We start from the raw sequence: 12,489 nt of genomic DNA on the forward strand, positions 1-12,489 counted from the left end.
AGTTCGGTTGAATCGAACCTTGAAGCTCTGAACCCCTTGGTGCAGTTCGTTTGAGCACGTGTAAACGCAGCAATCACACTCGGGTGAGGACTAAAACAATCGGGTCCCCATCTGGTTACAAACAACCTCTGGTGCTCTTCGGTGTGGTTCGTTTGTGGCGAGAACGCGATCAGACCTCAATCCGACCCAACTACCAGCGTATTCCGCAGGTTTAAGCTAAACGACTCCCGTAGTCAGTTGTGCTTTTCAATCTGCGATGCGGCAGAGCATGCGAACTGTAGCAGCTTGCGGTGTTTCTCTCACAAAAATAGACAGCAATAACTCGCGTCTCTGTAGTCAAACTGGCCACCGCTAAAGTTGGAGACAGACACCCGCAGAGCAGACGTGGTAACGTCACTAGCGAAACAATGTCTGGCAAATGATTTAAATGAAAAGACCTGGTTTAACCATGTAGATGCGAGAAATATGCACTAGTCCAGAACACAGAATCGTCTTCCTGTATTTACTTTATTGCCCCCCCCCCCCGGACACATCTGACCAATAAGAGGAGGGAACGTTCTTGCATAGTTTGTAGTGATGCATTTCAGTTTGCTTGGATTTTTTCTCCGTGTGAAACGAAACCGAACCAAAGGGAAGTTTAGAAACTCGTCAACTGATTCAGACCAGAGCAAACGAACTATAGGTGTGAAGATGTCCTAAAACTAAAAGGGAGCAGATTAGCTGCCTATACCGAAATACAATGACCACATGAAGTACTTCACCTCCTCTTCCTCCCAGTCGATGAGGTCCCAGTCGTATGCGAGGACAGCTCTGCGCCTTTTCCAGAACTCCAGGAAGACCGTTGCTGAAACACATGAAGCAAACCGTGTTAGATTACATACAGGGGATTAGCATCCTACTGGTTGTGTGCATTTGGGGTAATTGCAAGGCCTCTGCACAGTTTTGTCTATTTGTTGTCTATATTGTTAATATAATTGATTAGTGCGGCTTTAACCTGGCACAATAGCTGCACCCTGAACAAAAGGTCAGAATATGTAACTGAAGTCGCACTGTGGATCGTTGAGAAATAAACTTTGTTTAGCATTTTAAGTTACGGTAAGATGCTACTGAAGCAAGATGCCAACACTGGTAAAGTTGTATCAGTTTATCATGTGAAGAAAAAGCTAAAGTCATGGACAAATGTTCTCGTTGCATGCGATTGGCTCAACTGTGGTAGAAATCCCTAGTGTATATGTTCTAGTTAAAACACAACCTCTGCATAAACTGTTGTACTCTGAGCATTGTGCAATGAGCCCATAGACTGTAAAAATAATGGACGTAGCAGAAGTGACATCACCCATTGGTTTGTTGACTGCCGTTTTGAAACCTCGAGTTTGACAATATGGCCGTCGCCATCTTGGTTTTTTGAAACCGGACGTGGCGATTTTTGGACGAGAGGGTGGCGCTGGGGAGAATGACGTGAACAAGCCAGTGGTGTTAATGCTTGCAATGGTGCAAGCTAAACGCTAAAGGGGGAAAGTTGCCGATTTTAAACTCTTTGGAAACGAGTCATCCAGTGGTGATTTACCGGCAAGTAAACGCATGTATGCCAGAATACAGAAAATCAGCAAGCTACCAGCTAACGCTTGGTTGTCAGAACACAGAAAAAGAAATTTTCTAGGTGACCAAAATGTTCCGATTAACTTTGTTGAAGTGAAAACAGACAGTGAGAGGGGCACAGTTTAGGATGAAAACATAGACAACACCCAAAAACTAGTTCAGGTTTATTTTAATGTACACAGCGCCATGGTTAGCATTGCTAAGCCTCTGTCCTGATTGACAGGTCGGCCTGTAGCCATGCCCCTAAAAGATCCCCTATTATATCGTCAATTTTAAAAAAACGTGGCACCATAATTTACAAAATGAGCAACATGCTGTACTGAAGAATTGAATGAACTAGCAATTGAGACTATAAAGTCATTGTGGAAATGTTTACTGAGGTAATAAATCAAGTGAGAAGTAGGGACATTTTCTCATAGACTTCCTTTTGCAACCAGTGGATTCGCCCCCTGCTGGAAAATAGATAGTAGCAAACAGAGTCTTTGATTGGGATATACCAGACGGTCTAGTCCTTAATTGGTTACCATAACAACCGACCAATATTGTGTTGCAATAACTATGCCTTGGCCCCCGAGACAGCTTGCGCGTGTAGTTCAGTTGCTCTGCAGGCTCACTCAGGTATTTGTTCATGAAATAAAGATTTATTTTGACTTCATATTGGACCATCTCTGCCTCATCGGGTATTTTTGTCAACTTGAGGAACTAAAACAACACAGACACAATGCTGACTGACTAGTGATAACCAGCTGGTTTGATGCCAAGATAATGAGACAGTGTTTAACCCCTTGACGCCTGAATTTATTCACAATTATATAAACAAAATATTATGTGTGTTTCTGGCTCCAAGCTGATGTTAAATTAAGTTGAGATTGTTAATTTGTCTATAGCATATGGAATAGATATAAATTTAGGTATGATGCAAATTAGCGACAACAGGCATTATGGTAAAATTCTTTACAAAATGGTAAAATTAATTAAACATATAGTAGATTTCATTCATGTCACAAAGTTGTTAGAACTTCTAAACTGTAAATGACAAATACATGGATCTTGACAACGGCAAGAAAGAAAACACTCTCCTACTCCCTAACATTGACAGTAGTTTATTTAGGGTTAGGGGTAGGGTTAGGTTTTGGGGTAGGATTAGCTTTAGGGGTAGGGTTAGGGGTAGGATTAGGGTTAATTTCGCTTACGTGAACCGGATGTATCTCCCACTCCGACCAGTCCTACGAGAAACCAGTGCATGTAAAAGGTTCCTAGGTATGCATCGCGTGTAAACAAACCGGCATTGGGGGGAATACACACGCTATCTCGCCTGCAGTCGGAATGGAAGAGGTTTGATGCAAATTAGCGACAGTCGGCGTTAAGGGGTTAAACTGTTACAGGCCACATAGAGAGATAACTCTTAGACACAGTGTTCAGGCACGGAGGGTACGTTCCATAATATTGCTGAACAAAGTCCTTTGGATAGCTTACTTATTGCGCACACACACACACACACACACACACACACACACACACACACACACACATACCTGCCTCTCCACTGAACACTGAAGCTTTTTTAATTTCAGCCTTTCGAAACAAATGTTTGTAGTTGGATTCCTCTATCGTGTCCACATCCCCATTGAACACAGAGCAAAAATGTTTTAAATGTGAAGGCTCAGCTGTGTGAGAAGGGCACCGCTTCCCACGTGGAGCCAGCAGGGGACCACGCTTCTGAGGAACATTAATGAAGGGATTTGAGCTGATTTCTCTGCTGCAGTTGATCCCCAAAACATATTCATTTGGACAGCAGCAACAGCAACTGGTAGGTCAGTCCATTAGTGCACTTTCTTTTAGACTTTTTTAAAAAAAAACAGTTAAACTGGAATACGTTAGGTATTTGGAGACTGGGCTCTGGCATGTCTGTGCAGCTGTGAAAACATGCTTTATCTTCCATTATGCTCTTCATAACTTAACTTTCTTTACAGGTTTCCTGCTTCCCTGTACTAATGTTTAATATCATGTTTGTAATGCTTTTGGTCACATTGTCGATCTCTGTGTGTATTATGTCATTTACATTTTATTATAATGTTATACAGTTTTTGTTTTGTCTGTTTGATCCTTTTTATACCCTTGTCCGTGATTAACTTCCCCTTCAGATGTTTTCTATAGTCTTTTACAGTGACTGACAAATGACAACTTAAACTTAGTATGATGCTGTTCAACACTTATTGAAATATAGATCCTTTTTTTCTTACATTTCAATAGGCTGCATGACTTTATATGAGTGTGAAGAGGTCTGTAACTTATTAAAGGTTGTTAAAGTTAGTTTGTAGACGAGATAGTGAGATCGCATTTGGCCTTTTCACTCCAGTAAGAAAAGCATTTTGTATCACGTGGATGTGATTAAATTGTCTTCGAGATAGCATACTAAAACCTGAATATTTTCATTTTGCCATACACATCAAATGCATCATTTATTTCACTTCTGTCACAATTTCAGTTAACTGGATGTCCCAGCCTTCACACAATATCAGACCGGAAACATTTCAATACAACATGTTTAAAACAAGTGAAGCAAGGGCTCTGTCTAAACTAGACATCTTAATTAATGCACCATGTAAATACATCAAAGAGATTTTGCTCTGAGCACTTGAATGAGTAGAAGCAGATGTAATAAAATGCAAGAAATCTAATCTACCAGGGCAGGTTGATTTGATATACTCAGTATAAACAAAATATGAAAAAAACATTCATTTTCATTTGCTCACTGTAAGAAGGTTGTTTGTGATACTTGAATTAGGTTACTGACTCAATTCTTTAACAGGTACATGTACATTAGATATTGTATCGGAGTACATTTTTGTAAGTAACCCCTCCCCACCCTGCCGGCTGCACAGGGACGCTCCTGGAGCAGTAAGGGGTCTGACTAATGGAATTTCTCCAGAACCAAAACCTGTCTGAGCCAGAGATCACCCACTGGGAGTCAACAGCACACCTATCTTCAGCTGGTACTGTAATATTTCCCTAATGAAATTAACTAGTAAAAGCTTTAAAATACAGGAGATCTACTCTGTCTAAGTGGTATAACTTTTTCATGCAACTGTTTTTTCTTCTTCTTCTTCTCTACTTTGGCTAGACTAGTCCCATTTATATCTGTCATTTGCCATTAAACATTTATACCTGTGAAACCGATAGGGTTTCCACAGCGATGAGGATGTTGTCTAAATATGTCCGAGTGTCTAAATTATTAACACACATTTATGCAACAGGGCCTGCGCTGCTTTCATTAGCAGGTATACTGTAGTGTGAGAGCCACAGCACTTCGTGTCTATGAATTAAACATTAACCTTTGTGTCCTCACTTTTGAATTATGTATTTAAGCTCATAGATACATTACATTTAAACTCGAATATGGTTTGTGGTGTCTGATGGCAGCTGGGATTCAAGTTTAAAAGAGACCTATTATGTACCGTCTTCAGGTTCATACTTTTATTTTCTGTTTCTAGTATAACATGTATACATGCTTTTAATGTTTAAAAAAAATACAGCCCATGGCTGCTGCACCTGTATTCACCTTATGTTAGAGACACTCTGTTGGAGCGCCTGTCTCTTTAAGCCCCTCCCCCCACCCCCTCCTGAAAAAGCACAGTCTGCTCTGATTGGTCAGCCTTCCTTGATCTCTGGATCTTCCACATCTGGGGAATGTTTAACCTCAACACGGTGTGCACCATTTTGCTACTCGGAACGGTGTGGAACGGCATGCCATGGCTTTGAGTTAAGTTTTCTCTCGTTTGGTGGGCGTGTCTGTCGTTTATTGGCTGTGTCACAGCTGATAACCAATCAGCAGAGACTTGTCTGTAAACTCGTGGTAATAAAAAAGCAGAACGCTTGCGCACACAGCAGTGTGTTCAACGCACCCCCGTTTCAGTTTAAAAAAACATGTTGCTACGTTTTGTCGGGGCTAGAGGTGGCCCTGTACTTAGCATATAGCACCACTTTCTACTGTCAAAAATCACCGATAAAGGCTTTTAAATGAAATTCTACACAACCGGACATGTTCCAGAAGGAATGTGACCCGAAATATGGGAGAAGTTAACATTTGCAGCCAGGTTTACAGCTTTCCCTAGAGTTAGCATGTATCTACATGTAGTTAGCGGTCGATGGTAATGGAGTATAGCAGAACTTTCTACCACCAAAAAACGCAGATTAAGGCTTCTAAACCAAATCCTACCCAACAGGACATGTTCCAGCAGGAATGTGACCCAAAATTTTGGATAGCATGTGGCTACATGTAGCAGTGTATGTAACGTGAACACTGCATAAGTGTCTGCCTGGAAAAGATGACCGTATATAGAAACCCGGCTCGGTATGATGTCATACCAAGACTAGAAAAGAAAAAAAACTGTTGAAACCGGAGCGTTCAGAACAGTTGGAAATCTGAGGTTTTTGGCTCTTTTAAATACGTTTACCTCATTAGTTGACGCTTTGGCCACGTTTAACATGAACACTAGCACTTGATTATTATAGATATGACAGGAAATCCAGAAAAGAATAACAGGTCTCCTTTAAAAAGTGCCAATGATACACCTTTGGTTTAAATGGAAATGTCCTGGCATTGGTGTTTGTGTCACGTCTCTGCATTAAGGTACAAAACCACATTAAAATCCTTGTACCCCTTTGTGTCCTCTTTACCCTCAACAGTTAACAACACCGTTATCGTGCTGGCCATGTTGACCTTTGCCCTCCAGCTGTGTTTAGCTCTGTTCTTCATGCTGAGATGTTGGCGATTTGACAACAGAGTAAGAGAGGCTCTCAAACACCCAGAGGATGTTAGCAAACTCATTGGTGAGCATTTATTGCAGTCTGCTGCTTGTTGTTGTTGTTGTTGTTGTTTTAGGTTGGTATGCACATTTTATAAATTAACAGTTTCAATGTCAATATTTAAAAAGAAATGCAAATAATGACACTTTACATGTGGTGTTTTTGAGAAACAACTTACTTAAGAATGTATATGATATATTCATCACTCTTTTATATTCTTAAAACTCTCCTGCAGAAGTTAACTGCATCTTTAACCAATTTTAACAAATACATATCACGTGTTTCATGCCTCCAGGTCTGATTTTGTAGCACATTCTGTACCCAAATTATTCAGGTTAAATACTGTTTAAATGGCATGGAATAAAGTGAGAGAAACAGCATTAATGTGAATGCTGTCTCTTCCTGGGTGAGAACTTTCTCACCTGCCACGGTTCAATTGAAAGTGCCTTCCTCAGTCCATTTGTTAAGTTGATTTGATCTTAAGCAGAGTGATTTTATTTTATTTTTTTCCCTTTCTTTTCTATTCCTCAGCCCCCTCATCCTTCCGCCGAGACATTTACAAACAGGCCAGCTACAAGCTATGTGATGATAATGGTGCTGCTCCTTCGTCACCTGCTGTGTCTGCAGCTGTTGAGGAATATGAACCGTACACAAACTCTCTGTTACAACCTTCCATACCCTGGGACCTTGTTCAGCGCTGACAGGCTCCTCATGCTCCTGGCTTTTACCAAAAATAAATGAAAATGTGGCGATTTAATATTCATGATAAATACTGTATTGTATAGTGAATGCATCCCTTTTAAAATGAGGTGCAATCTACATGCAATGCAATAATATGTCACTTTTTAAAAGGTAGCGGTACAAGTTTTTGGAGAAATTTTTAAAATGTTCACAAAATTTCAATAAACTTTTTTTAAAAGTTAAAGCTGCACTTATCAATATTTTTTTTATATGGAAAATAGGTCTAATGACTATGTGTAATGTGGAAGATGTTGATCATAGGGACGAATCCACATATAATTACTTCCCAATTCAGCAAAATCCCCTCAGTTTTACTGCATGTTTTAAGTGTTTTTAAGCTCATTGTTTTGGTTATTATCTTTGCAGCCTGCAACTCTAATGTTTTGGATCAGTCTCACTGCTCTCATCAGTGTCAATCCAGTTGCAGATAGGACACCTATTTTCAGTAATAAAACTCTGATAAACCCACTGAGCACTACACTACCCAGCACCGAACAGCAGACAAAGTTAGCGACTAGCTAGAGAACGTAGAAGTGTTTCCCCCTATAATTGTACGGAACCCCCAGCTAGGCCGAAAAAAATAATTTGCCAAACATCCATTGTGTTTCCCGAAATTCATTCAGCGGTGCACCACCGTGAGTCAGCGAAAGAGGAAACTGTCTGTGGTTAGTTCATGTCCGTAACAGCAGGACAGTCGAGTAGAGTCTAAACTTCTAAAGTCAGTTGAAACGTTGTTGAGTTACAGGCAGGCTCGATAGTGAACTACATGCTAACTTGTTGACAGATTGGGATGTTTTTAGCAAAGCTGGGCTAAAGAAAATTCAGTTAAACCCATAAACTGTATGTTGACCTTGTTCTCCGATAAGTTTGCTAGGGGTGTGATTAGCCAGTGTTTACATTTTGTGCTTGTTGTGCTGCCCCCAAGTGGCAAAAATGCAGTATTAGTGCATCTAAAGTGTATTTCTGGGAAGAGAAACGCCTGAAAGTTTGTGCAGAAATGTGAAGTGTTTCGACTTACCCCAAACAGCCATGAATACAGCAAAGAAAACAGTTGCGCCATTGTCAAAGAGATGGGTGACCTGAGAAGAAGATAGGAAGATCACAATTAATATGATTGCAGAATGACCAATGCTGCATTAAAGAACCATGGGCCCTGGGGCTACCACTTTTTCAAAGCCCTCCCCCCAGACACCATCACGTCTCAACTATCGCCCCGTCCAACCTACACAGACATCAGCCAAGTTTTATTTATATACAATAGTGCATCGACAATCACTCATGACTGCAGTTTCATTGTGTGATTGTATGGCACCAAATACAAGGCATATAATCGTCATACGTAAGCCCATAGTGCAGCATACATAGGCTATACCAAACGATGGCAGTGAAATTGCGTACAGGCCGGCTCACTGTAGGCCAATACAATATGCATCTCTCTCACACCAAATGCACATTCTGTCTAAATTACATAGGCCTACTTGGTCCACACATTCATTTGTGTCTGAAGAGAGAGACAAGCAGGTACAACAACACACACACACACACACACACAGTTGAAAGAGGGCCTTATACGTTCAAGTGCCAGGTCTAAATGGCCACAATAAAAGAGAGCGCCAAAGTCCAAAAACAAAACTCCTACAACACTGACAAGTGAAGCCTGTGTATGCATCCTTCTGTCCACTCACAAGTGATGCAAATATAAGAATATTGCATGAATCAATCAACAACAACAACTGCAGGTATTAAAGTCCATTCCTACCTTTAAAACATCTTTCTCCTGCTTTAACATGTGGCAAAGTCCTTGATAAGATTGATTAATATCCAAATAATAACATTAGTTAGTTAACTACTATGACAACTACATGTACTACTACTTTTCCAGAGCTGGCGTAGCGCTAAAAGCGCAGTGTGGAGATAGGTCTGGCTATGCGAAACTAGCTACTACGAGCCTGCTGGATATTCTGTGGAAGCAGGTGGTAATGACGTCGGTGTCTTTTAACCTGCCGGCTCTGCTACTGTGCTGCTGGAGGGTTTTTCAATCGTCTCGACCTCGGGGCTTGTCAGCTTTGAAATATCCAGTCAGATTGGGGATATTCCCAAATAGCTGTGACACACACACAAAATACGGGAGTACCAAACAGACGAGCATGATTCTTGTTTTCTGATCGGAGTTGGCCTTCACTGAAAGTGTGCTGAATCATCAATCACCATCAATCATCATAGTAAAAGTTACATATTGATGAGTTGGCTCCTAACACATTTCCCACGAGTACACTGACAAAGTGCAGGTATCTGGTGACAGTACCTTGGCGTAGATGCAGCTGTCTGACAGTCTCAGGTAGGGGCAGTACTGGTCACAGATGGGGCACATGATGACGTCAGTGGCCTGGCAGATTTCTTTACTGGAGAACAACATGTAGCCCATCAAACTCTGGTGAAGTTGGTATTACAATGTCCAGCAACATTTTGGCAACTGTTCTGTTTTATCTGAGTTGTTAAAGTTATGTTTTTCTGAAAAAAAGAATTTGTCCACGCATTCTCATTCTGCGACACTGCACAGTGTTTCAGACTTCCGTCTTATAAAGTGATAAAGAGCACATTTGCATTTACATCTTTTAACTTTAACCAGAGAATCCCCGAATAAGTTTAATTTCCTATATTTCATTTAACGGGCATCCAATACTTCAAGTTGCCAGGGACAATTTCACACTCCGTAGCCTTATCTGTAATACCAAATTAGTTTTGCATTAAGAAAAAAGTTACCTGACTTCTTCACTAAATACATTGTCTATCTGATCTGTACTTATTGAGTACTTGTGCAGCATAAACCGAGGCTTGTTCTTCCCTAGAAACTGCTTCAAATACAATACATCTAGGAGCTCTGGGGACACTTATATTTACCAGAAAAGAGAGGAGGTGTGTTTACCTGACCTGGCAGTGCTCCAGAGTGAAAAGGCCATACAGGAATACCAAGAGGCCGACCAGAGCTGCAGGAAACAGCATCCCCGTGTACCAGCCGAGCCAGGCAAAGTATAGACCGATCTTCTCCCCAAAATACCTCCTAAAGCAACAACAAAAAAACTTTGGTAAAAATATACTGTATACCGTCAAGGCTATCGTCATGGTATTAGAGATGCGTAGAACCTTTTAAGGAATAGCTCAGTGCTTAGTGTGTACGTGATACAAGAGGACGGAGGAGCCCATCTACAAACCAATCTATCTAGCTCATATATATGATGACGACAGGACGTAATTATGTCACGTATAGCTCTTTAGTGCGCTTTTATAACTGCAATGTGAAACCAAAACTGACCGGATCTAATTTATGCAATGTAACAAAAACCTAAACCATGGTCAGGCCCTAAAGTGTCTGTATGTAGTTACCTGATGAGGTCCAGCGGTTGGTACTTGTACCAAACCCCCCACCAGGCCCAACATTCGTACAGCAGGTGCCGATGGTTCTCTGCTCCGTGTGTTCTGATGGAGTTTTTGCTGTGGTAGCTCCCCTGTTAAAGTCCCGACACACACACACACACAGACATGGAGAAACATAATCTATGCAGGCAATGCTGTAATATCAGTTAATGTAATCCATGACATCCATACATGACATAGAAAGTGTCATGACTTAAAAACGTGACAGAATTAATGAATGAATTCATTCATTCATTCATTAATGGCTTTATGGAGATCAGCCAAATTACCTCATGAAGAGGGAAGGCTGCCTCATATGAACTATTGCTCAAAAGACGATTAAGCCCTGGAATCAAGCACAGACAAGAAGAGAAACAGGAGCCTGATGCCATCAGTCAAGCAGTGTAGATAGTAGTTTCTATTATTTTTTATTCAAAATTAAAACTACTGTTCAAACTTTTTTGAATTCAAATCCTCAGTGTATTAGCACAACAGCATGCCCTGTACCCATGCGCAGGATGTTTGTAAAAAGCACTGTCCATCTGATCCCATTGTATGTTGTTTTACCTTAGCTATGCTATTGTATTTGCAAACGGAAAATGGAGAAAATGACCGAACCTTGCTGAACGGATAATCAAGAAAATGGGAGGAACCATTTGGAATTTAACACTCTAGATGTTCAAATCATTCATAGAAGTAGCCTACTGATAAAGCTGTTTGCTTTGTAAATGTCTTTCAAAAGCACTGTCCATCTGACCCATTGTATGTTCTTTTGCTTTAGCAGTTAGCTATGCTATTGTGCTCTTTGCTAACGGAAATTGGAGAAAACGACCAAACTGTGCTGAACAGATAATTATGAAAATGTGAGAAACCATTTCGAATTGAACACTCTAGATGTTAAAAGCATTTATAAAAGTACTATAAAGCTGTTTGCTTTGCAAATGTCTGTAAAAGGCACTATCCATCAGACCCACTGTATGTTATTTTGCCTTAGCAGTTAGCTATACTATTGTTGTATTTGCAAACAGAAATTGGAGAAAATGACTGAACCGTGCTGAACTGATAATCAAGAAAATGGGAGGAACCATTTGGAATTTAACACTCTAGATGTTAAAATTATTTATAAACGTAGCCTACAATAAAGCTGTTTGCTTTGTCTGTAAAAAAATCACTGTCCATCGGACTCATTGTATGTTCTTTTGTTTTTACCGTTAGCTCTGCTATTGTACTCTTTGCCAACGGAAAATTATTTGTAAAAGTGCTATAAAGCTGTTTGCTTTGTAAATGTCTGTAAAAAGCACTGTACATCGGACCCATTGTACTGTATGTTCTTCTGCCTGAGCAGTTAGCTATGCTTTTGTTGTCTTCGCTAACAGAAATTGGAGAAAACAACCGACCCGTGCGGAACAGATAATCATGAGATTGGGAGGAACCATTTTGAAATCAATACTCTAGATGTTAACATCATGGCTAAAAGTACTATAGAGCTGTTTGCTTTGGGAATGTTGTAAAACTGAACTGTCCCCAGTAACGTTAGCTTGTCACTATAGTGAGACATTGGATGTGAATGAACAGAACAATGTTAATTCTACAAAGTAGTTGAAGATAAGGCTACGTGGGTTGCGCTTGAATGAATTCAGACAAATGACATCTTCAAATTGAAACTTTTTTTTTTTTTTTACAAAGTGACAGATCCAGCAGGCAACGACTATTAGCAAGCCCTTTATTGAACCAAAAGATTGGAAAAAAGGTTAGAAGCAAAAAGTTGTGAAGTGGGACAAAGGAAGGCAAAGAAAATACAATATAGATAACCTGATTTAAACAGAGCTTCTTAATATTTGCTCATTTACATGAGCCTTTTTTTAAATATAAAAATTTTACTTTTTACGACGACAGCTCACCGTGTTCAGAGTCTGCACACGCTGA

General features: G+C 40.3%; 1 protein-coding gene across 4 annotated transcripts in view; it reads right to left on the reverse strand.

The window, feature by feature from the left end:
- The window catches only part of LOC114550038 (anoctamin-4), a 64,516-nt gene that overhangs the window by 19,742 nt on the left and 32,285 nt on the right, over positions 1 to 12,489 (reverse strand). For all 4 annotated transcript variants that reach the window (XM_028570478.1, XM_028570479.1, XM_028570477.1 and 1 more), the window contains exons 11-16: positions 10,854 to 10,909; positions 10,534 to 10,655; positions 10,076 to 10,210; positions 9,455 to 9,551; positions 8,168 to 8,228; positions 762 to 844 (exon numbers count right to left, since the gene is read on the reverse strand). In XM_028570478.1, coding sequence (XP_028426279.1) covers positions 762 to 844; positions 8,168 to 8,228; positions 9,455 to 9,551; positions 10,076 to 10,210; positions 10,534 to 10,655; positions 10,854 to 10,909 — 554 coding nt within the window. The remainder of the gene's footprint in view (positions 1 to 761; positions 845 to 8,167; positions 8,229 to 9,454; positions 9,552 to 10,075; positions 10,211 to 10,533; positions 10,656 to 10,853; positions 10,910 to 12,489) is intronic.

The sequence above is a fragment of the Perca flavescens genome, chromosome 23 (genome assembly GCF_004354835.1).
Source record: "Perca flavescens isolate YP-PL-M2 chromosome 23, PFLA_1.0, whole genome shotgun sequence".
NCBI lineage: Eukaryota > Metazoa > Chordata > Actinopteri > Perciformes > Percidae > Perca > Perca flavescens.